We start from the raw sequence: 26,248 nt of genomic DNA, 5'->3' as shown, positions 1-26,248 counted from the left end.
GTTTTAATGACCTGATGACTCTGTGTAGTGCAACCCTGACATTAGCTGAGTTACAGTCATGGCTGTTACAGTAATGGCTGAAAGTGTTGGCACCCCTGCAATTTTGCCAGAAAATGAAATACACATGTTTATTTCTATTGAGTGTATTGGAACAATACACAAATCAGAGAGAAAAAAAAAGCAAATTTGACATAATTGCACACAAAATTTAAAAAATGGGCCAGACAAAATAATTTTGAGGAAAACTATGAGGAAATGACTTTGCTTCAAGCATTTGCATTGTGTGTCTGTGTCTTAGTGACACACTAAGCATGGACAACAGAAACAGAAGAAGAGAACAGGAGGGGAAGAGCAGCACACGTCTCCTCCGACACATGTGAAGGCAATCACCACCTCTTATTGAACTGCTGCTGATTCAGCATTGCTGAATTGCCAGACTGATGGCAAGCTGCATGACCAGGGATTCGAACCAATGACCTCCCGATCATAGTGGCAGCGCTTTACTTTTTGGTAAAGCATATTATTCTAATGTATATCAACAACAAAATGAGACCTACAAAAAAAGAACACACTACCTACAGTCAAATATAGTGGAGGTTCAAAGATGTTTTGATGTTGTTTTGCTGCCTCTGGCACTGGGTGCCTTGACTGTGTGCAGTCTGAAGACTACCAAAGGACTTTGAGTTGCAATGTAGGACCAAGTGTCAGAAAGGTAAGTTTGTGTCCTAGGTCATGGGTCTTCCAGCTGGATAATGAAGCCAAACATACTTCAAAAAGCACATAGAGATGGATGCAGACAAAGTGCTGCAGAGTTGTGAAACGGGCAGCAATGAATCTGAATCAAAATCCCACTGAACACCTGTAATCTGGAAAGAATTTCTGGGGTGCCAACTCTTTCAGCCATTACCGTATACATTTTTAAAGCTATTTTGTAATACACAATTCACTATTGGATTTTTACAGTATAGAAGTAATAAACAAGACAAAAGTAAGCCACACTGTTTTATAGCTGCACAGTCTTGAAATTTGTCACCAAGTACAGACAAACCGCATATGGACCAGGAAAACCTAAATGAGCAGGAAAAGAAATTTAGTTCTTTTTTTTTTTTTAAGGATGACAAAAGTAAATACTGAGCTTTCTATTGAGGAATAGAGTATATTATGTTATCTCATGGTAAATTTATGTAAAAAATGTTACATACCTTTGCAAAGCAATGAAGTTACTTCTGTTTAGTAATTGATGTCATTCTTGTTGAGCTCTCACTTTTGTAGTTCACAGATTGCTGAAATGATAATAATACAGCCAACTAAATATTCTGACAGTTTCTCTACATGTATATACATATATATGTGTGTATATGAAAAATATGTTCAGAATCTCTTTTACCTGTGATCTTAAACGTTTAAGCAGAGCATCTCGAACCTTTGGAGAAAACAGGATTTATCTTAATTTATGTCTTAAACAGGAGTAAGTCTTTATCAGTCTGTATTGTTTGATGTTCAGTAACTGGAAAGTGCTAAACCAGTAACCATTCGAAAATGTGCCCGCTAACAATACAGAATCAATACTTATCATATTTAAAGAGCAATTTACCCTTTTCTCTCCAAAACATCCTGTAAGAAGTATGAAGAAGCCCTGCATGGAGGATAAATAAGAGATTATATTTAATAAAAAAGCAAATGTAGCCTTTTGTTGTTAATAAAATAAAAACAAAAACTGGATGGTGATTTAATACCTGAAAGGAGTTGAAAAAGGTAAAAGCATAATTCACAATTTGGGCATAAGGTTGCTTTGTGAGGTCAAGCATCTGCATAAAAAGTCCCAGAATCCAGGTTATTCCAAGGGTAGGCGTGAGGAGGACAACTGTTTTAACAATGCTTCTCGCAACCTCCTTCTCATCATGACTGCTTCCTTCTGATAAAGTGGGTTTTAGGATCCTGCTGATGACTATAGCCATGGTGAACATGTTCACAAACACAATTACAAACACTGGTAAAAGAAAAGCATAGATTGACCCTTTCAACACACCCTTATACATCAACCAACAGGTTTCTGTAGAATAGTAGCTCCCAGTAGCACCATTGTTATGAGAGATGAAAGTAACTACTACAATGAGTAAAGGGCAGACATAGCCAAGGAAAAAGCATAATCCCAAGTACACCTTTTTCCTCAAGTGAACAAAAACAAATATTACTTGGTGCAGGAGACCCAAACCTAGACACATCATCCAGAAAAAAACAGCCAAGTAGCAAAAATGCTTCATAACTGTAAGAGACAAACACCAGTTTGAGGGGTTTGAGGATGGAGTCGGGCTTGCCAGAAAACTGCAGTCTGCTATTAACAAAGAAACCATTATATTGACCAAGACAGTGTGCCTAAAGTGGGCAATATTGGACTTAACCACTGCATTCCACACTAAAAACTCAATGACTAAACACAGAGTGAGAGAACCGATTGAGAGACCCAGTCCTGCGTACGTTAGCTCTTCGTTGTACAATAACTTAATAGGCTCTTTAGCCATCAGAATTGTAAAAGCAGATAAGTGTTGACATTCACAGATATTTGGATTGTCTACACCTCCCCATTTACACCCTTCGTCAGACCACTGAGATGTGTTAAAATTCCAAAACACACAGTACATTTCATGATTTGGGAGTCTGTCTTTCCGAAGCTCAAGTTTGATTTTGTTACAATTGTCAGCAATAACAGATAATATGATATCACTTGGATCTGTTTCTTGTTTGTTGAGATTGTTTGGTAACTTGCTTGCAAGATTCTTGATTGCAGTTTGCACAGTGGGAGAGTTACTTTGACAAGTGGCATTGACCTTGAAACTGTTGATAGATGTTGAATTTGCATCAGATCCTTTATATATAGTTATTTGTACATTTTCTTGTATAAGGTCATTGTCAGTGTGTCCTGTAGGTAGATATGTTTGATTTATGACGTCTTCTATAGCTTTTAGATATGTACTAGCCAAACTTTCATTCACGTTATAACTTTTCCAGCTGTCATTTAGGCTGCCATTCAAAAGATTGCTTGTAGATTTCGCAATAACCTGAAAACAACAAAATGGTGGTTAATTTTATTGTATTTTAGTATTAGTTTTCATCTTTTATTACATATCACTAGTGTACATTTTTAAAAACATAACTCGTCACTACCAGTACTTACAGAGAGCACTTTCGCATCCCATTGAGAGTCCTGTATTTTAGATGCATTGGTTATGGTTGCCAGAACGTCCACAGAAGCATTAACATTTGCAAACGAGTTTACAGTTTGCTGTTCAGTTGATATCCTCAAACGATCAAATATATTGTATGCATTTTCCTTAACAATCCCAAGTCCTCTTTGGAGGTCCTATTATTTACAAACAGATGTGCATGGTTAACTTATTAACTATTAGCCTGGTGCCACTTTTTTGTGCTTCATACATTTAAGCTGGCATTTCTTTCTTTGTGTATATGGACATATCACAGTTGTCAGTTTCAAGAATTAAGATTTTTCTTTACTTATGTACAACCCCAATACTGGAATAGTATAGAAATGGCAAATAATAACACAACCCAGCTTACATTTACTTAGATTTTTATTTTATTGCAGATATTTTATGATTTTTCTGATCAACTTGATTTAATTTAATTTTAATATATATGTACATGGTGAGTCATGGGTGAGGGGCCTATTTGTAAGGTTATGTCCTGAACATGGCCACCATCTTGAAACATCATTTGTTTCTGACATACAAGAGTATGCTACAACTTGATTCACCCTGTCTGTCCATCACTGCATTTGATGCCTGTAACTCCTTCCAAAAAGATGAGGCAATAAAGCATTTCTACTGTGTGATGGTCCATACCAGATACCTTCGAGCACAAAGAAGTTGACACCGCTTCTGGACATGGTTAATGTAGTTTAATGTAACTCTATATTGTAGTACTTGACAAGGTTTTGCCAAGGTAATGCCTTGCCCATGTAGCTTTATCAACTGTTGTTAAACAGCAGGATTAGAGATCACAGGAGTACAATTTAGGCTTGTGCCCTTGCCTTTTATGCATTACAATCATCTTTTTTAAATGGTTATTTCATTTACCTTTTTATTAATAGCTCTAAATTGCCTTTATTACAACTATTTTGTAATATCTTGCCGACCTTAACTACAGGAATGGAAGTATATATTTTGTTTACACTGTCTGCAATGAAATAAAAGTCAAAGTTCCTGTAAGAAATGCATATTCCATAAGTTCTTTTTTATATTTGTGACAGATGATTATGTAGTTCATCAATTGATTGGTTGATCTTTATGTCTTGAACAAACTGTAAAAATGGTAAAAAAGTAATACCTTAGCATCATTCAAAAGGTCACTGAGGTCTCGGGTTACACACATAGAGGTTACATTGTCCCACTGGCCATTTGATAAGCAGTTTCTTGTTTTTAGACCAACAGAGCCGAAATCACATAACTTCTCTGCAGTGAATCCAGCCTTTGCAGTTGCCCATTCACTGTTTTTCGGGCAAACCTTTGTGGTTGCTGGTTCACAATATAAAAAGGTTATACAAGGAACTCATATTTTTCTTGTGGTAAAATGTATAATAAAAATCACTATTACTAATAAATTAACTGTTTGCAAAAATGACATTTTTTTCAGCTTCTAAATATGTCATGTGGGCTTAAGTGTATTATATTTACACCAGTGCATGAAGTGGTATGCAGTAGTTACACATTTATACTGCCAGTACTCTTTATAATCTTCTGACCTCTCTGTATAAGGTTCATGTAAATAAATCAAATATCAGAAATGTATCCACTTTAAGCCCTGATTCACACTATACTATTATCATAAATATTGCCTGATCATTATGCTTATTTAATATTTAATCACAAATACAACAAAACTTACCATATATGATATTAATGTTTATTGTGGCATTAGCAGTCTGATTGTTTCTATTTTTAAATGTACATGTAGCTGAAGTGTTCTCCTTATTTTCATCACAATAAATAATTTTATAGGCTTGGTAAGAAATCAGTCCATTTCCTAGAAGTGCTTTAAACATAAAAAGGTACAGTTAAAGAAAGTATAGTTTCTAATTCCATGTGACTGAAACATTAAATACAACAATAGCCTAAAGTGCTTAGTAAAGTGTAGAGCCAAAGCAAGCCATCAGAATAGCTACATAAATCACTATATGAAGTCAAGAAAAAGGTAAGTTGCATATTACATTCTCTTATGTTTTCTTAAATATCATATTAATGCACAAATATTATGCCTGCTCAGTTGCTTTTAGGAGTTTTACAGTATCTTAAAATATGTTAATTATATACTATGCCCCTTACAGTCACAAACTTCAACCCAGCTGTGAACTTTTTGACCATTCCAAAAAACTTGTTGGGTTTCCTTAAAGAGCTTATAACTGATATATTTTTTATGTTTTTCTTTGAGGCACATAAAATGTATGCCTTTGTATTCCAAAAATAAACAGCAAAACTCTCACTCTATAACTAAAATGATTGTGTGTGTGTATATATATACACACACAAATGAGCTCTGTTCTGATTGGTCACCCTGTATGGTGCCTAATTAAAAAAATAAAAAGATGAAACATTCGTAAAAACTGCTGTATGAACGAGCAGTGCTAAATTAGGGGCTGAAAAGGGTTAAATATGTAAATTAGTCAGTTCTTAAGACTACAGAGAAATGGTTATTTTTTGGGCATAGTTTGTGTGGACTGGAGAGTGGATGGTACTTATCAGAAATGTACAGTTTTTACAACTCATCTATATATTTTAACTGCTTTATTTTAATTAAATTAGGGATTTGTCAGGACATTTTAGCAGCAGGTTGAATGTGGTAAAAAGTGATTCTTACCAGGTTGCTCCTTTGTAATGGACTTTCCATTCATGGAATTTCCATTGTCATTCCAGTCAATTTGGTAGTCTTCTCCTGCGTCAGGAACTATACATTGAACTTTTATTTGAAACCTTTTTTGGCTCTGTGTACAGTCTGGAAATTGGGGGTCACTTGTACTAAAAATTCTGGGCAACAGTGCTATGTCCAAATATTGACTGGCAATATATCTTATGTTAGATTTTGTGTATGAACATTTATATGTTCCTGTATTAAAAGAAAGGAAAATGTATGTATCAGTAAAACAAATAAGATCAATTACAATTCAGATAAAATATCAAGTCCATTAACCAACAGGATGTGGGTAAAAGCACACATTATTATTACCGTGACTCTAATTATCAATAACTTACCTTTCCAGACTTCTGTAGTTGCCTTAATATAAACAGTGCTGCTGCAATCACTATTAGTCACTGTAGATTCAAGACCACTTGTAATCTGCTTCGGGTTTGATGCATTTTGTTGGAAGAGCCACTCGGGTTTACCCAAATTTTCTGGTGTAGTACATGTTATATTGAGAGAAACACCATACTTAAGTGTTTTCTGGAATGCTGGATTCATGGTCATTTTTACAAATCCTATAGAAAGACATGTAATATGAATGAAACTGTGGTTTAAAGTAAACTATTGAACAATAGCTACTTAGCTGTCCAGATGTTGAGCCACATCAATCCAGCAGCTCATTCATCTGCTGAATTTGGAGTCAAAATTTACTAGTGGGCTAAAAGCTGACCAAAATGTGGTTGCAAAAATAATACAATTTGTGCAATTCTGCTGGGTGGATTCAGTTTACAAATGTAATCCTCTTTGTTGTCTCCCATTTTTTTTTACCATCCTGCTGCCTTTGTATATATCCAATTTCCCTTCCCTTAATATGTAGGTAGGGGAATATAGAAACTTGCACAAAGACTCTAATTGGTCTAATGTCATTTATGTGCGGTTATATGAATTATATGCAGTTGGTCGTTATTTTTTAAGTTAGCTTAGTAATATTGATTAACAAATCAGTGCCTGTTTCCCTCAGCAGATGAATCAGCAATTACTAAAAACTTAACCCAAAAAAGTGGTTGCACATGTAGAGTGCAGAAATAAGAAATAGATAGAAAAAAATCACTATGTAATTAATAAGTAAGTTTTACATTTACGAATCAGGGGTGCCTTTAATTATAATAAATGATCTTAGCCATTTACAAACAACTTTAAGAATGCCAAATTTGTTTGTGTTTTCCAAAAGTCTTGATAGTCCCCTATTTATGAACAAGTGCTGCAAAAAAAAAAAAACAGCGCTAGGAGCTGTACATTGAACTTTTAAGGAAACATTTTTGTTTGCCTGCACATTTTAGGAAACCGAAGTCACTCATGCTAATGATTTCAGGCAACAGTGCTATGTCCAGATAATGACTGGCTCTATAAATGATCTCAGATTGAAAACTGAGTCAGATCTGCGATGCGAAGGCACCTCTAGTCTAAATATTTTTTACTTTAATTTTAAGACATTAATTTTCTCAATATTATACCAAAAATGTATAATTGTCAAATGTTTATATGAAAAAATACTAATAATAGATAAGAATTTAAATGGTACTACAAAAATATTAAGGTACATTATTTATTTTAAGTGAGTTAAATATTTGAATGCTAGAAAGCACATGCTTTATATCCAAATGTGTGTATTTCTGTACAATACAAACAACATAAAATATGTATATATTTTTTCTTTTGGAAATATAAAGGATTCTGCTTAAAAGTATAGTTCGTCACTACAGGGTGAAAGCTATATTACATAAATGTGAATGCTCATATGGCTTAACAGTAGCCTATAAAGCTTCTAAATGTCTAGAATTAATATATTTTAATGACAAATTATAGCTGTCATAATATAACATCTCTTTTATACAATTTGTTCCCAGTTAAGCTGCTGTTGTATTATTTGATGATTTTATTATTTGATTCTTATTCTATTCAGTATTTGCTAAGTCTGTTTATGAAGTAAACAGTACCAGAGTAGATTTGCTGAAATGGTAGTTAAATAAGAAATGCTGTTCATACAGTAAAACTTACAACATATTTGTGCTTGGAATGTTAAGACTATTAGGCTATAATAGGCTCTACTAAAAGTAACACATCTACTTACAAAGATGGTTTATTGTATCAATAATAAATGAAAAGGAGCATCTCTACCATTCTGGTGGTAAACCATGAATTAAAATAAATCTTAAATAGTATTACTATAAATATAAAAACTAATAACAAGATAATGGATTTTCTTGTTGCTGTTGGATGTAGTGTGTGTGATGCAATGACTTTTTTTAACAAATACTAATTTTCATGAATGTGTGTTTAAATAAATAGAGATGTTTTAGGTGAAACTCTGTGTGAAAACTGTTTTTAGTGAGTTGCAAGAGGGTCAGATTTTTGTATTAGTTTTTTTTAAAGTACATTGTTAGAAAGCGTGTAACCTTTAAAACATTTTGGGAAACAGACCCCAGATGTCTATACACTGCATTTTCAATTTTGTCAGGAGGTATTTCCAGACCTTCTCAGAGTTTAAGCCCGAAGAATGTTTGATTTCATCAAAGCACAAATGTAATAAAATGCTAACAAAAGTATTACCTGTTACATTAAGGTCGAAAGTTGCATTGCTGGTATATTGCAAAGTTAAAGTTGCATTCTCCAGATCTTTTGAAACAAATATTTCTGGAGAAGTTATCATCATCCAAAATTCGCCAATTACACTGCCCTGTCTGAGAAAAAAAGACATTGTTTGTTTAATTAATGGCATCTTTGTAACTGTGTTATTTTAGGTTCTTAAAATATTTAGTTTCTATGCCATGAGAATTAACAGCATGTGTCATCAAGAAAAATCATCCCACAAAAAAACATGTTCAGTTACACTTCAAAAATAAAAGATAGTGCTACTTCCTAGTTCCATCAGTTACCATTACCTGAGTTTTGTAATCTTCAGTGTGTCAAACCAGGTCAATCGACTGTAAATGGTTTCCAGCTATAGATAAAAAAAATGTGTCATGTTATACAAGATAAAGTAATAAGGCTGTTGGCAGAGAAAATCTGATTATCTAAATATGTGTCACTATATATTTATATATCTTACAGATTAATAATAAAACCATAAAATGCTTTCCAGCTAAGGTTGCTGGCAAAGGGTGTAGATAAAATATCCATTACATGTTCTGTCATGGAAATATTCAAACAGGTACAAATCATACCCTTCATGCCAAAAGTTATAAGATAGCAGTATGTAAATTGATCATGTCTTGCGAAGGATGTTAAACACTGGCCGGTATGATCATTGTAAGTTGATGTAAATTATTAGATGTTGAGCGAGACCTGATATTGACAGGTGGATTGGACATTAAATTTATGAAGACATACGGGCATTTAACATCGCTGCACCCAAAGTGTCATGTGGAAACCAAAAACTGGGCGCCAGTTACCACTCACAGTGGACAGAGCAGTGAGTAGTAATAATGATTGTGACCAGCTGCATCTGGCTAGAATTGTCTGTTTGAACAGACAATACATTTTAATTGAAATCAATGCCATATACAGTGCAGGAGGTGACCATCCCCAAATGTATGTCCTGCAGATCAGTAAAGCGTTAACACTTTAACTAGTTTTACTGATCTGCAGGACATACATGTGGGGATGGTCACTGTCCAGTTTAATGACATGTGGCATGTCAGTTTAAATTGAATGGTATAACACAGTTGATTTTGCCATATTGGCATATTGTCATTTGAAGAGTTTTCTTTTTTTAGGAATAGTCATTAAATCTTATGCTAAATGACTCATTCGGACTACAAGGGAATCAGATGGAAACTATAGAGTTAATTCCTAAGTGATTTCTATTAAATCTTATGTTAGGAATGTGTGAATTAATATGTTTTCAGTGCAATACAGACCTTTTCAGTGTAGTTCTTGACAAAGTCTTGATATTGTTTACTTGCAGGATCATCAAAGTAACGGACATATGGTTCATCAAGGACGGTAAATGATCCATTGACTAGAACTGGAAGAAAACAGATTTGTTGCAGTGATATTGAAACATTTTTTATAGTCTAGGACACATTTTGGTCCCTACCCAGTTCACAGGGGGTTAAGAGATTTACTTACTTACAGTTATACCTATATAGTGTCTTTTTTACCAATCAAGGTTCTTAAGGATGCCAACAATTATATTCTACACACAAGTGGCAGCTAAAAGAGCACAGCATACTCTCAACCAGAAATGACCGGAAACATCCCGGCACTGAAGGGTTAAAGAGTGCCAGTCCATATTTGGACACACAGTCACACACACATTCACACACCAGGGCATTTTTTTTAGGGTATCCTATTCAAATTTTACCTGATCTTTATGTTTTTGGATTGTGGGAGGAAACCGGAGTCCCCGGAGGAAACCCGAGCAGAACATGGAAACTCAACCCAGATAGGGACTTGAAGCCACCGTGCTGCCAGATTGCACTTGTCTGAATTACACTGGACAACAAAACTAGCTTAAGTTTCTATTCTTTCTTTTCCCAGAGAGACAACTCTGGTCAAGAGCGGACTCCTAGCTCATGTTGTCCCATAACAAACGAACTAGCATTAGTTTGAGTGAACCCGCACACAATTTCTGTAAAGCATGTTGCTGTTATCTAAATTTTCTTTCATATTTTTATATAAAATAGATCAACTAAAGTCATTTTTAGGGGTCCATGCATAAAAATTCTGACCAAAAGAAACAAAACATAGACACTAGGTTGTGAACTCTGCCCTTGTTGCCTCAGAATTAACCTTTTGTGCCAGAGCATGACTGATCCTTGCACAGATTGTAGCTCAGTGACTGATCCTTGCACAGATTGTAGCTCAGTGTCTATTCTGACAGTTTCAGGAATAAAAACGTGCTGCAGAATACAAACATAGACTAAGTGTTACCTGTATTTTTATGTAGACACATAGCCCTGGGGTTTGGAGTTTTAAATGTGCACAGTTTATTGTTTTGGTCGTTTGTACAGCATTGGGTGTAGTTCTTACACACTTCATCACTCCAAGTGTAGTTTTCATTGCAAGAACAATTTACCTGTCCTGAGGAGGTACTGTTACATTCTGCACTCAGAATAGAGAAAATACACGGATTTTCACATTTTCACATGGCACACATTAGAAGTGCTAAAGTTAAACTGTATCCTAAAATAATAAATTATTTAGTTTATTGGAAAAACAACATATATATTATGTTTGTGCATGTAGTCAGTTGTTAATATGTGAAAAAATGTATTTACCTGTTGTTATGCTAATGTTTTGTACAGTTGCAGTATTCTGGTCTTGAGAGACATTTAAATTTAGTTTTTTAAGCAGCTCTGTAAAATTCTCATAGGCTGCTGCTTCTATGTGAAGCTCCAGATAGTAGGCATTTGTTGATATTTCTGTCATATACAAACAAAGCAGTTTTCATTCAAAGGTTTCAGTTTTCTCTAGTGCAGTTTACTTAATAAGCAAAATGATACGCAAAACATATTTACCCTCTGAAGAAGCCTAAAAATGAAGATATATCAAATGATTAGCAAAATGAGCAATAAATTCTACAGTTTGTGACAAACCATTTTTGTATCATCTGTGATATATTTATTTTGCAGCTGTTAGAACTGTTTAATCATGCCTTGTTCATGGCTGAGCAGCTGCAAAAACACAAAAGGTAAAACTCCAAACATTATGAATCAGAAACTCAGAAGTACGACCAACTAGCAATGCTACTGTAATAAAAGTGTAAACTATTACCAAAGCATTGGCTTAGCTTTGTACATCAGCTCACATTAACTTTAATAACTGCTGCTTGCAGCAGAGCTTAAGAACAGCTATTATATTAAAACTTTGGTAAAAGATGCAGTTTGTTTGCAGCATTACATGCATGCATGTCCACCTACAAGATTAGAATGGTCAGAGCTTGCCATCAGATGCACCTTACTCTTTCTTTTGCCCCTATCCCTCTATGCCTAATGTAGCTGTCTATCCATCTATAGATTACCAGCTATTACACTGATCACACAGCATTTACACACAAGATTATGGCGCTATTTAATGAATATAACAGAATGAATTATTATTATTATTATTATTATTATTATTATTATTATTATTATTATTATTATTATAAGTAATTTCTGCACATAAGGCAACAACAACAATAATAACACAATAAAGTTAATTTCCTAAAGGAAACACAGGATGCACAGCTAATGTAGTTTCCACCATCACTTCGCTAAGTGACCAACATTTGGCCACCTGGTGGAATGCAAATGCATTTGACTAACAGAGCTGTGTCTAAAAACTTTTGACCAAAATGAGGGGTGCCAATGCTTTTGCTCAAAAGTTGGTCCAAATGCTCATCCATACAAAGAAAGTACTGAAGAGAAAATGAGACAAATGGAGCCATTTACATTTACATGTTCTGTTTTAGAGCATTCCACCATTCCTTGTCAGTTAGTGTTAAAAGTACAGTACAATATTTCCTTTTTTCTGTTTTTTCAAACATTTACTGTACAAATACTAATAGCATATAAGCTGTATATAAGCCCAAATCACACAATCAGACCAAACAATCCAGAGAAGGAGCAGTTAAGCAAAGACAAAGTGGGAGAATGTATAACATCTAAACAACAACAACAATAATAATAATAATAATAATAATAATAATAATAATAATAATAATAATAATAATAATTATAATAATAATAATAATAATACCTGTTTTTAATCAAGCTTTTTTTATTACTTATAAAATGTTCTATAGCTTTTGCTTTGCTTTGGGTATCTTTCTCTATATTATTTGCCCATCACAACTCCACTTGTATCATATTGTCCAGTACCTTAAAACACAGCCTGAATCTCTTACAGATTATTCTGTAAAGATATACCAACCTTTAAAAACAATCCCAGCAGGATGAGAATCAGCCCTGCACAGGAGTTCATTTTGAGGCAGGAATTTCTGAGACGAGCAGCATGAAAATATTATTAAATAAAACATAGATTATAAAAAAAAACAACTCCATTACACAGTAAAAATACCATAGCTGCTTTGCATACACTAGATCAGGTGTTATATCATCAAGGTTCTAAACGGTTAATTAGTAATAATAAGCAGTTATATAATTTTGGACATGCTGAAAGATCACATAGAGAGCTTTGAAACAGGTAAAGTGTTCTATAATCTGAGAGTAATAGAAAATTAAACTTATATTTGCTTACCTTTCTCTACCACACTTTTCTTCTGCCAAAAAAAAAATCCTTCCTCAGATGAAAAACATGGCAATCAATATGTATACTAAAAGATAGCACTGGATTTGTATAAAAAATATATATCAAAGTTTTCCAGTTTGTTTTCAGAGCTGAGATGCCTGATTTGGTTCAGGGTAAGAATAGGAGTCTAACCGAGTTGAACTGATTAGTGACTCTCTATTCCTCTTTCACTCTCTGCACAGTTTCCATAATTCAGTACAACAGTCGCGCTCTGTTTTCTTTAGAAGATGTTTTTCCACTAGCTGCCTATAAACGTTGAGCAAGAAGAGTAAAAAGGTTCCACTCTGTCTCTCAGGACCCCCACAGAAATATTTACATAAAATATCACAACAAACTGTTATGTTCAGCTCATCGCAACAGTGAAGGAGTATTAACTTCATTTGACTTTCAAAAATGCTCCCGAAAAGACATGGCTAATTCACCCTGTAATTGATTTGAATTGCAAATCAATTTCAGCCTTCCAGGAACTATGCTTGTCCTGTGTTGTAACAGCTGTTCATATCAACATATACATAACTAATATCTACCCTAACATAACTAATATCTAACCTAAAATCATAGACACACATGCAGACAAAATATTATACCATTCAACATAAACAGAAGCTCAAGTTAATTGTTTTAAATATATACAGATTTAATTCCATGCATTACGTTCCAGTATAGGTAGTAGGTACAGATGTAGCCTTAAACTTTGCTAAAGCATGAGTAGACTGATAAAACACTGTAAGTTAGAGTAACTGAGCTCTCTTAAAGACAAAAGAATTACATGAAGAATCCTGGCAACCAGTAGCAGTGAGAAACTGTGTAAATAAGGTCAAATTACAACAGCAGGATGTTATTTTTCATATGCTTTATGAAAATGTATTAAATGTAAAATGGCTTTGGGCTATAATTTCTTAACTCTCACACCCAGGGCTGCATTAAAACACACACACTTTCTTAGCACTGATTTAATAATATATATGTAATATATCAAAAGAAAACATTATCTAAGTGACATATTTTACACACAAAGGACACAAGTCCAGTAATTTCTAATGAATTGTAATGTTTATGTTATTTTTTGCTGTATGTACAACTCCAAATCAGAAAAATGCTGGGACAGCATGGAAAGCAACATATAAAATACCTTTACTTGACTTTTTTTTTATTGCAGACAGTGTGTACCCAAGTTACTTTCCATTTCTGCAAATCAGGTCTGCAGCTAATTAAAAAAGGAAATTTATCACTATTAATGAGGTAAAAATCAAAATAATTTGTTATTTATGTTGGGTTAAACAAGGTCATTAAGGAGCAAAGGTGGGCAGAGGCTTTGTAGTTTGAAGCAAAATTTACTGAATGTTTAAAAATGATGTTCCTCAAAGGAAGATTGAAGGTGATTTGCATATTTCTATATCTACAGTGCATAATATCAAGAATAATTCAAGAACAGTTGATAGAGCCACATGAACTTTAACAATCATTTGTCAAGCACTCTTATACAGAGTTACATTCATAAAGAACACTTAAATCTTTACAGTACAAAGCAGCTGCCTAATGTAAACCCTACAGTGAAATAAGAGATTACAGGCCTGCCTTTAATCTTGACCTGTCCCCATATGATAACAACCTAAACTGTAACACACCTTAAGGAAGTGTTTGCAGGAATACTGGGATAAAACAACACCTAAAACCTTTCATTGCTTGGTACTGGGGGAATGACAGTGTGCAAATTCAAAGGCTACATCCCACACAGGTTTCTGTGACGTACGGCACAGTTTGAAAAAATATTGACTGAAGCTCTGCTAACAAGTGCTACCAGTTAACTATACAAAACAGGAAATATCTTGGGGTCTTACTGTCTGCAATCAAAAAAGTCAAAGTAAATGAAAGAAATACTTTTTAAATGTTCTTTTCCATGCTGTCCCAACTTTTCAGATTGTATATGGCATGTTTGAAAAGACCCCTTTCCCATTACAAATGACAAACAAGTACAAAATACAGATAGTATTTACAAACATAGGGCTTTAAACATGAAGGAAAATATATACTATATTGTATGACACAACTCTATAGCTATATCCGGACGGGATTCGTTTCTCAGAGAGATCATTTTCTCTTTTATAGGGGTCCTCTGTGGATTTTATTCCCGTCCAAAACAACCATGTACGTGTTTTTCTCAGACGTCCTCTGAGAAAATGACAGGCTGAATTACCTACTGTTTTTAACTGAACTCTGTGCTCCTCCGGTGATTTTAGTCCCTTCCGGACGCACATCTCTGAGTTTCGTCTCCTTGTGTTTAATAAAACAGCTATTTGTCCACTGCTATGCACTGTAATTGCACCTAGGGGCGTGCATTTCCACGGAGATTCACATAAACACAACAGGGAGTGGAAATGTAGAAGCTACTAAACGTGATATTTTTCGCAGTTGTCCCTGTGAGAAACGAATCCCGTCCGGATAGGGCTTATGTGTGATTTTTTTTTTAAATGTTATAAATGGAATTAATAAACAATATGCCATGTTGGTTCAGTGTTGCTGTGTTCACAGTGAAGTAAGCAAAGTCTCTTGTATCTTCAATTTTCACTCTCCATCTCAGTGTGGAAGATGTCTTGTAATGTATCATGAAAGGTAAAAAAAAGAAAATAGACCTTTAATACATTTAATATATTTACATAAACATTTACAAACATCTCACAAAAATGTTCAGAGGAACAGAGTACAGTATCAAAGGGTAAAACCAATAAATGTCACATACCATTGCCAAGTAATGTGTTCATTTTCTTTTGGATGTTGACGTGACTCTTATTGAGCTCTCACTTTTATAGTTTGCTGATTGCTAAAATTATAATTCAGACAGTTAAAACAAAATATTCTCATAGTGTTTCTATATACTGTGTGTATATAAAAATATGTTTCCAATCTGTTTTACCTGTGGTCTGAAACGTTTGAGCAATGCATCTCGAACCTTTGGTGAAAACATAATTTAATTTTATTCCATCATTTCCTAAATACAAGCCTCTATAGATCTTTAAAAAAATCCCTTTTGATGCAAAGAAACATGCCAAACCAGTAAACATGTACAAATATGCCCCTTAGCAAATTCAGAATCATTACTTGTTGTGTTAAAAAATGCAATTTACCTTTCTCTCTCCAAAACATCCTGTAAGAAGTATGAAGAAGCCCTGCATGGAGGATAAATAAGAGATTATATTTAATTAAAAAGCAAATGTAGCCTTTTGTTGTTGATAAAATAAAAACAAAAACTGGATGGTGATTTAATACCTGAAAGGAGTTGAAAAATGTAAAAGCATAATTCACAATTTGGGCATAAGGTTGCTTTGTGAGGTCAAGCATCAGCACAAAAAGTCCCAGAATCCAGGTTATTCCAAGGGTAGGCGTGAGGAGGACAACTGTTTTAACAATGCTTCTCGCAACCTCCTTCTCATCATGACTGCTTCCTTCTGATAAAGTGGGTTTTAGGATCCTGCAGATGACTATAGCCATGGTGAACATGTTCACAAACACAATTACAAACACTGGTAAAAGAAAAGCATAGATTGACCCTTTCAACACACCCTTATACATCAACCAACAGGTTTCTGTAGAATAGTAGCTCCCAGTAGCACCATTGTTATGAGAGATGAAAGTAACTACTACAATGATTAAAGGGCAGACATAGCCAAGGAAAAAGCATAATCCCAAGTACACCTTTTTCCTCAAGTGAACAAAAACAAATATTACTTGGTGCAGGAGACCCAAACCTAGACACATCATCCAGAAAAAAACAGCCAAGTAGCAAAAATGCTTCATAACTGTAAGAGACAAACACCAGTTTGAGGGGTTTGAGGATGGAGTCGGGCTTGCCAGAAAACTGCAGTCTGCTATTAACAAAGAAACCATTATATTGACCAAGACAGTGTGCCTAAAGTGGGCAATATTGGACTTAACCACTGCATTCCACACTAAAAACTCAATGACTAAACACAGAGTGAGAGAACCGATTGAGAGACCCAGTCCTGCGTACGTTAGCTCTTCGTTGTACAATAACTTAATAGGCTCTTTAGCCATCAGAATTGTAAAAGCAGACAAGTGTTCACATTCACAGATATTTGGATTGTCTACACCTCCCCATTTACACCCTTCGTCAGACCACTGAGATGTGTTAAAATTCCAAAACACACAGTACATTTCATGATTTGGGAGTCTGTTACTTTGAAATTCCATTCTGATATTCTCTGCGGAATTGTTGTCAGTCACTGTAACAGATAATATAACATCAGTTGGATTAGTTTCTGTCTTGTTGAGAGTGTTAGGTAACTTGCTTGCTAGATTCAATAATTTAGTTGTCACATATAGACCTGATAAGCTATTAGTAAATAATCCACTGGAATTATCGTCGCTTTGTTGTGAGTTTGGGTCAGATGTGTTATATATTTTCACTTGAACATTTGCTTGTTTAAGCTTGGCCATGTCAGTGTCCTCTGAAGAAGTTAGATTTGTTTGCTTTACGAAGGCTTCTACAGCAAACAAAAATGTCAAAGCCAGTGTATGTTTCCCATCAGGATTTTTCCAGCTGTCATTGAGGCTGCCATTCAAAAGATTGCTGGAAGATTTTACAAAATCCTAAAAAAAAAAAAAGAAAAAAAAAAAAAAGAAAACAAGAGTGACACATTTTAACCTGTTTTTTATATTAGTTAATTAATATTATAATAAAAAATCACAAATAACAAAAATAACATTAATAATGATGTTAAGTTTATTAGGGTTTAATGTTATGCCTGTCTTTTCTTAGTATATATTATCAATCCATTATTTATCACTGTTGATACTTACAGGAAAACATTTCATTTTTAGTAAAGTATTCTGTGTTTTGGAAGCACTCTGTAAGGTCCACAGAACATCCACAGAAACATTAACATTTGGAAATGTTTTAGTGCTTGTATCTTCAGTTCTCTGCTTTAATTGGGTGAGTAGACTGACTGCATCATTTTCAACAGTCCCAAACCCTCTTTCAAGGTTCTGTTAATTATTGTTGAGAAGAGAAAATGTATGTAATTAAAGTTCTGAACAGAGGGGCAAACTGCACTGATACTGCATGTACGTGCAATCTGTCATGACATTGTATAATGATAAATTATACTAATTATTTAACATTTTACACACTTTTTCCCCCCAATTTGGGTAATGGAAGGCCAATTACCCAATCTCTGTTCATATGAACTACCTCTTTTACTAGCAATTCTCCCAACACTAGGAGGGTGAAACTAGCACATGTGAAGTCAGGCACATCCTCTTTTTAAACTGCCACTGATGCAGCATCACCTGGTAGCCAGCATGATCAGAGGAAAGCACAGTGCTCCAGCCTCAACATGTGTAAATCTTAATCTGGGATTCACAGTGACAGCTATGACAGTGTTCCTTTTTAAAAAAATATATATATCTCTAGAATCTGATCCTAGTACAAAAAATGTTAACTGATTCAAGTACAACAAAAAAGGCCTAAGAAAGGGACAACAGTCCGTGAGGCCAGTTTGAAGCTATCCTGACATATTATTACATATATTTAATAGCATTGTAAAAAGGTTAATACCTTGGCTTCAGTTAAAATATTGAATAGGACTTTGTTCACACACTTAGAAAGAACATACTGCCACTTCCCATTCAGGCACAGTCTTGTTTCCAGGCCAACTTCAGTAAGACCACAGAACTTAATAGCAGAGAAGTTTGACTTTGCTTGTGGCCATCCATCTTCTTCTTTGCAAACAACTGATTTTTCTGGTTAAAAATATTTGAATATAATGTAATGATCATTTTCATAGAAAGGCTCCTATTAAATCAATTTCAGTAACTTGATAACTTACCTTGAATGATAGGAATTGTCAGATTGGCATATGCCTTCTGATTTAGTCGATTTTCAAATGAACAGTTACAAACGGCTGATTCCCCAACAGTACAATTGATTTTACCTGTAGCTTTGTAAGCGATCTGGCCGTTCTGTAAAGAGACTTAAAAAATGCTAAATGTAAGTTGATAATGAAAATGACATTGAAAATATTTTACGTATACTCACCTGCAAATGATTCTTACCTGGATTATTACTGACAGGCACAAATGATGTCCAGTTAACTGTGTAGATCTCTGTGGTGTTGGGTACTATACACTGAACCTCAATATTAACTGTTATTTGGTTTTTACAATTTGGAAATTGGGGATAGCTAATGATGAGGATTTCAGGCAAAAGTGCTATGTCCAAATATAGACTGTCTTTGTATATGATGGAGTCCAATGTGGCAGACTTGTATTCACAGTGATATGTTCCTGTAATCAAATACAGAATGCAGTATCAGTTAATCAAATGTTAAGATATGTAGCAATTCTAAAATAAACACACAGGTCAATAAATGATGAAGAAAAATCTCTAAAATGCACAATACAATGTCATCATAGTCACTGTCATCACTGCCATGATTCCCATTTGAAGTAAACCCACCTTTCCAGACTTCTGTAGCTGCAGTAATATAGATTGTGCTCTGCTTCGAACTCGGCACCACTCTAGCTTCAGTCCCATTGGTAATTTCCTTCAATTTATTTGTGTCTGTTAGGAAAAACCATGTGGGGTTTTTCAGATCCGCTAATGTTGAACATGTTAGACTGGTAGTAGTGTTATAAGGAACTAATTTTTTGGGTCCTGAGATGTGGGTGATTCCTAAATGTTTAGAACAAAAAAAGAGAATGTGAAAATACACATTTGGTCTACACTGTAAAAAGTGTAGCCCTGCTCAAATTAAAAAAATTGATGTCCATTTGTTGCATCTAAACTATTTGACTTCACTCAATCTAAATAAAGTCAATTGTTACAACCTGATTATTTTATTTTGACATAAACCATATTACTTCACTCGACCCAATATTAATTATTCACCTTGATCCAAGTTAAATTCTTTACATTTCAGTTTCGGAACCAAACTAATACATTTAAATTGAACCGAACTTTAAAAAAAAACATGGCAGCATATTCAGAAGTTCCAGAAGTTACTGTGGCGTGGAAGAGGACGGATTACCAGCGAGATTCGTTTCAGTGCTCTCTTGCTCTCTTTATTTTGCTCTGAGGAGGACACTAAGAGCTGGATTTACATGGGATTCCACTTTTGAAAGTGAAACTAACTACAGCTCCAACGCAGCTAACCCCACTCCCACACACAGAAAACACACAAAGGGTGAGGCACTTACACAAAACAACCACATAACTGATAACTACATGAATAATACTAGAACAGTGATAATAAAACATGACATGAAACTCTGGGATAAACAGTAACATAAACATTCAGAAATACACCCACTTCCCCCAACAGGGTGAGCTCCCATAATTCCTTCCGCCCCCCTCCAGTCCCGACGCCACAATACCATAAGCATGCGTTGCTATCTCGCGAGCGCGTTCAGGCACTTTCTCCCTCTCTCATTCTCTCTCTCGCGAGCGCATTCAGGCACTTTCTCCCTCTCTCCCTCAGTGCTCTGAAGCACTTCTCTACAACTTCTCCCATGCTCCACAGTGCGCATGCGCACTTCATGTTTGATTCAAATTAAAAATATTACATCCTTATCTCTTTTCTTCGAGTATGATTTCAGTGGAACCAAAACATTTGGTTTATTTCCTTCAGAATTGTAATTAATTTAGTCTGAATCAAAATTGACACATCAAAATTCAAAAAGGTTGAGTTTCACAATAAAGTCAATAATTATGTGTTCAATCATATTTATTAGCTTGAATGAACAGCTCCATGCTTCACTTTTTACAGTGTAAGAAGGGACAATATTGTTTATATCAATATAGACTATGTTGCATTCCAATTAGGTCTGACATTTCACCTTTCTCTTCTCCTGGTTTGTCTCTGCTTATCTTTACTTTGCCCCACCTGTTTCCCTCAATAAACACACCACCCCCTGCCTCATGCAGGCAGTGAGAGCACAGAGACGGATAAACATGTAAAAAAAAAAGGTATAGTAGAGAAGCTGGATTGTTTAAAAAAAACTCTGACTCTAGACCCAGGCTTTGCCCTAAGAGTACCCAAACCAATGAACCATTGAAAATTGTTTTATTTTCGAAGGTATTTGTTTTAAGCGCCGGCAATTTTACTAGCCTTTATGGTAGAGGCTTTGCAGTGCAGGAAACTCCCAGCCAAACACGTGCGTGTAAATATCAGAAGTAAAAGCAAACTCATTCTGGCTATTATGTGCTATTACATGTCACCCCGCTGCTCATTGAGCTCCATTGGCTACCAGTTGAAGCTCGCATCAAATTCAAAACTCTTACAATCGCCTACAAGGTGATGACAGAACAGGCTCCTTCCTACCTGCACTCACTCCTGAAGGCTTACGCTACCTCCCGGCCGCTGCGCTCCTCCAATAAACGTCGCCTCGCTTTACCAAACAAACATTCACACAAAGCAATCCAGACTGTTCTCATACAGAGTTCCCCAATGGTGGAACAAACTACCTTCCACTACCAGATCAGGAGAATCTCTTGCTATCTTTAATAAACTCCTAAAGACAGAGCTCTTCAAAGAGCACTTACTCTCCTAACACCTCTAACACACTAACTACTTCTAACCTCATTTCCTTCTGCACCTCCTTCACTCCTCTATCCCATTATTTCCCTTCAACCTCCTTTAAGCCCTGTCTAAAGATGGTTTATCTTAATTCCTATTACTTTGTACTTGACTATCGTAAGTCGCTTTGGACAAAAGCTTCTGCCAAATGCAATGTAATGTAATCACTGTCACTCCAAAAACCAAAAAAAGAGTTCCTGGGCCTGATACTCTGGACATAGCCCTAAATAAGATGCACTGTATTTTTTATGTGGCTCTTGTTTTAGGCTATTTGAAGTGGGGAAAAAAACATTTATTTAAAGACTCTGTTATAATTAATTAAGGTAGTTTGCTTTTCAGTTGTCTATGATATAAAAATCTGCTAAAAGTAAATACTAGTATACTGTAATATACTGGATCTGGTACTAAATTATAAAAGTTCCTGTATAAAATGTGGAACATGTAGCTTTTTTTTCTCAGAAGTGTCTTTCTGTTTTTGCATTATGGGATGAAACTACTGAGATACATTGTATATTGCCATTCAGTGAAAAAATGTAATATTATTTTTGATCCATATCACCAAGCCATAACACACACACATACAAAAAAAAAAAAACACACTCTGTATACACAAAATGCTTTACAAAATATTCAATTAACCCACCCAAATGTTATCAGTGACACAACATTTGAAAACTGTTTTTGTGGTGTTTATAATCATTAATTTAAATTTACATTGGTTAAGGTTAGAACATTTTCCTATATTTAAAAAAAAAACATTTGCTTTACATTTGAGCAGTATCTGTATTCAATAAAACAAATACCTGTAACTGTGAGATTGATATTGGCGCCAGTGATGTTGTTTTTTAAACCATTGGTTATCTTCTCAAGGGCATCCACATTAAACTGCTCTGAAAATGACATCACAAATTCTACAATCACACTACCAAGCCTGAAAAAAAGAAAGAAAAACAACTTTACTTACAGTGGGCTTTTACCAGACATTTATAGCCTTTTCTTTTTTCTTTTATGTTCAATACTATTACCTGAGTCCCGTGATGCTTACTGAATCAAACCAGCCCAACATACTGTACCACTTTTCCAGCTAAAAGAGATTGAATTATTAAACAACATGTCAAAATATAACAAATACATAAACAGTGAATAAATTATCATTAAACATAAAATGTCACAATAGCATTTACACAAAAAAAAACAAATCACACACAATCAAAATGACACCTCAAATTTGAAGTGAATCTTGGGAGTGATGTCCAGGGCGATATGTCTATCTAACTAATGATGTAATTAAGACATGGGGCCCTATTTTACACCCTTGCGCAAGGCACGCCCCAATGCTCATTGCTATCTTACACCTTGCTAACTCATATTCTGTGTTGGAACAAATAAATTATTTGCCATAAAATACGTACCTCAGTAGTGTATTTATGTTTAAATTCCTCTTGATTTGTGGGAAATTGTTCATCAAGGGTAAGTAATCCATTGACAAGAACTGGGGAAAGACACATAAAATATTTTTTTTTTGTATCATAAAGTATACTTTTGGTTCATTACCAACAGCACACTGCACTACTGTACCATAAGACACAGCTAAGCATCTTTATAACCCTGCTTTAAACTTCTCCACAACTTTGTCCCTGGCCTGTCTGGTGAGTTCCATGGTCTTCATGATGCTATTTGTTCACTAGTGTTCTCTAACTCACTCCTGAGGCCTTTACAGAACAGTTGTGTTTATACGAGACGAGTGACTTCTGAAGGATTTTTTTGCACAAAATTTTATTTGGGGTGTTCAGAAAAAGGGTTTCTTTTGCAAGTCACACATTTCATATTTTAACGTGAATTAAAAATTTTGAAAACCATGTATCCTTTTCGTTCACTTTTTGTATTTTGTGTTGGTGTATCACTTAAAATCTCTTTAATAAAAATACACTTGATATAACACAGTGGATCAACACCAGCAGATAACATGTCTCTCCAAACAATCACTGATCATCAGTAAATTTCACATTTCATTTGTAAATCGGGGAAAGTGGGAGGAGTGGAGAGACACACCGTCCAAACTGCTTGAGGTCTAGTGTGAAGTTTCCACAATCAGTGATGGTTTGGAGAGACGTGTCATCTGCTGGTGTTGATCCACTGTGTTATATCATGTGGATTTCATTTTCCAGCAGGAATAAGCAAACTGTCCACACTGCCAAAAGTATCAATTGGTCATATATAATATTCAAATTTTCTGAGACACTGTTTTTTGGGTTTTCATTGGCTGTAAGCCAAAATCATCAACAATAAAATAAAATAAACGCTTATAATAGATCACTCTGTGTGTAATACATCTGTATAATATATGAGTTTCACATATTCAGTAACAACAGAACTATGGACCATGATCACTTCAGCAGCCATCTCAAATGCTTCTGCATCGTTTTTCTATAGAGGATGAAGTGACAGCTTCATTTTGTGGGGGAGCTGTGGTAGTGGAAAATGAACCCGGTGACAGGTACTAGAAAGCGAGTAGAGTCGAGTAGTGTAGCTCTTGTATAGTGGAAAGCAACAATAGCATACTGTTCAACATAAAAATACAGACTCTAACATGTATGTGTGTATAGAGGAGCAGAGGATAAGGATTAAGACCTGGAATAAGCAAATTTAAAATGTTTAGAAACACTCTCAAACCTCAGGATTATTTAATGTGACTTGCTTGCTTAAATCTGCTTCATTTAAATACAGAGCGAGTAAAAGTTCAACTTTACATAGAAGAAAGTTTTATTTTTTATTTTTTAGCAGTCACAAAACTCTAGCTTTAGGGCTGCAACTCATTACTATTTTAGTAGTCTACTTATTTTTTTAATTAATCAAACATGTCCTCTATCTTTGCTTCCTGACAGCAAAGCTAGTTTGACAAACCTTTATTCACCTACAAATTTTAAAATTTCAAAACGTAGACAGTCCTACATGCCAGATGTTATTATTATTAGAGCCTAGGATTCTTAAATATGTCTTCGTACAAGCTGGCTCTGTGCACAGTTAAAATGTTTTGTGTATTCAACCTAAAGGTATAATTCTGCATTTATATAAGTGGAATAAAGCAAGTTCAATTGCTTGTTACCACAATTTTTTTTTAGGTAAACCACTGTTTCCAGTCCATGTCCATAAAGCATTATAAAGAAAACAAAATCATCAACCATAATACTGATAAAACTCTTTTTTTGAATATTATTACCTCTGTTTTTAGAGAGACACATAGCCCTGGGGTTTGGAGTCGTAAATGTGCACCAGTCACGGACAGAGCACTCAGTGTAGTTATGACACACCTCATCACTCCAACTGCTGTTTGGGTTGCAGGTACAATTTACTATTTTGTTCTGCATAATACAATCTACTCTCAGGATGAAGAAAAAAAACAGGGATATAGCACTATGAAAAAGTGTACAGCAGCGACAGAAAATTCATAATCCTTCTGTGATAATAAAACTAAAAACATTTCTATAGCACAGTAATGCAGAATTATTAAATAGTATTTTTTTTTACATTTATATTTACTTATTTTTTACTTACCTGTTGTCACACTAAGGCTTCCTACTGTTGCTGAGCTATCTATATCCAGTGTAAGTTCTTTAAGCATCTTTGTAAAATTCTCATATGCTGCCTCTTCTATGCGAAGCTCAAGGTAGTACACATTTGTGGAATTTTCTGTCACATAAACAGCAGTGTTTACTCAGATATTCAGGTCCTTTAGGACAGTTTACTTGATACAATGATGAAAATATATTTACCTGTTGAAGAAGCCTGCAAATTAAAAGGACACATAATTAGCACTATAAGCAGTTTTATTATGTTTATAAGTAAAAATCATACATTAAAACTAGTGCTGTCAATGGCACACACACACAGACACACACAGACACACACACACTTCTGCTACTTCCAGCTGCTATTTCTGTATGTTTTGTGTAAAACTAATCAATGGACACACAGGAAATCACTTAAGACACATCTATTACGTCAAAAACTATCAAGCATCAGTTTTTCCTCCCAGAACACACATAAGTTTATTAATACAGGATTTATGTGACCCTACTATTATTAATATAATTCTACTTTGCCAATTTAACATACATTTAACATTCATTTAAGATTCTTATGTTTATGTAAACATCCATTTACAAAGCTTTAGACATATATAGTATTCTGTGATTAAGCTTATGATTAATCAAAGAATACTATTATAATTAATTCAATGTATATCTGATTTTTAATTGACACCACTAATAAAAACATGTAAAACATAGAAAATGTTAATCAGGATGTAATATAGCATTAAATTATGCACGTGTTGTAGGACACATCCTTGTTTTATAACAAGTATATATATATCATCTCAAATAAAGCTGTTAGAACACCATGACTATGCTGAGGAGCCTTGCAGAGCAGCTCAGAAATCTCTA

General features: G+C 34.7%; 2 protein-coding genes across 2 annotated transcripts; both read right to left on the bottom strand.

Moving 5' to 3' along the window:
• Positions 1–979: 979 nt before the first annotated feature.
• Positions 980–15,549, bottom strand: LOC103028568 (adhesion G-protein coupled receptor F3). The gene is made up of 18 exons (XM_049463300.1): positions 15,536–15,549; positions 12,832–12,898; positions 11,436–11,448; positions 11,196–11,339; positions 10,849–11,019; positions 9,834–9,940; positions 8,856–8,914; positions 8,524–8,654; positions 6,264–6,488; positions 5,872–6,117; positions 4,903–5,049; positions 4,345–4,532; positions 3,176–3,361; positions 1,737–3,059; positions 1,595–1,636; positions 1,388–1,423; positions 1,203–1,283; positions 980–1,068 (listed from the first exon to the last, which is right to left on the bottom strand). The coding sequence occupies exons 1-17, from the start codon at positions 15,547–15,549 to the stop codon at positions 1,221–1,223; spliced, it is 3,162 nt and encodes a 1,053-aa protein (XP_049319257.1). The 3' UTR covers positions 980–1,068; positions 1,203–1,220.
• Positions 13,826–25,808, bottom strand: LOC103028045 (adhesion G-protein coupled receptor F3-like). The gene is made up of 15 exons (XM_049464126.1): positions 25,359–25,808; positions 25,024–25,179; positions 23,216–23,295; positions 22,829–22,887; positions 22,607–22,734; positions 19,685–19,900; positions 19,282–19,512; positions 19,056–19,199; positions 18,785–18,969; positions 18,028–18,213; positions 16,477–17,817; positions 16,335–16,376; positions 16,124–16,159; positions 15,950–16,030; positions 13,826–15,802 (listed from the first exon to the last, which is right to left on the bottom strand). The coding sequence occupies exons 1-14, from the start codon at positions 25,423–25,425 to the stop codon at positions 15,968–15,970; spliced, it is 2,934 nt and encodes a 977-aa protein (XP_049320083.1). The 5' UTR covers positions 25,426–25,808; the 3' UTR covers positions 13,826–15,802; positions 15,950–15,967.
• Between the last annotated feature and the right edge of the window lie 440 nt (positions 25,809–26,248).

Source organism: Astyanax mexicanus, chromosome 14, assembly GCF_023375975.1.
Source record: "Astyanax mexicanus isolate ESR-SI-001 chromosome 14, AstMex3_surface, whole genome shotgun sequence".
NCBI lineage: Eukaryota > Metazoa > Chordata > Actinopteri > Characiformes > Acestrorhamphidae > Astyanax > Astyanax mexicanus.
Note: the sequence above shows the minus strand (reverse complement) of the source record. Positions and strands in the feature narration are given on the sequence as shown.

Bases quoted from the DNA above. Each gene is read 5' to 3' on its own strand.
- LOC103028568 (XM_049463300.1), bottom strand. The intron at 9,941-10,848 runs GTAACACTTAGT...GTTTTCTTCCAG, and splicing joins GTGTCTACATAAAAATACAG to TTCTAGTCAATGGATCATTT. The intron at 1,284-1,387 runs GTAAAAGAGATT...TTATCATTTCAG, and splicing joins TTAAACGTTTAAGATCACAG to CAATCTGTGAACTACAAAAG.
- LOC103028045 (XM_049464126.1), bottom strand. From the start codon at position 25,425: ATGCTTAAAGAACTTACACTGGATATAGATAGCTCAGCAACAGTAGGA. The intron at 22,735-22,828 runs GTAATAGTATTG...TCTTTTTTTCAG, and splicing joins GTAAGCATCACGGGACTCAG to GCTTGGTAGTGTGATTGTAG. The intron at 16,377-16,476 runs GTATTAAATCAC...TCCTCCATGCAG, and splicing joins CATTTTTCAACTCCTTTCAG to GGCTTCTTCATACTTCTTAC.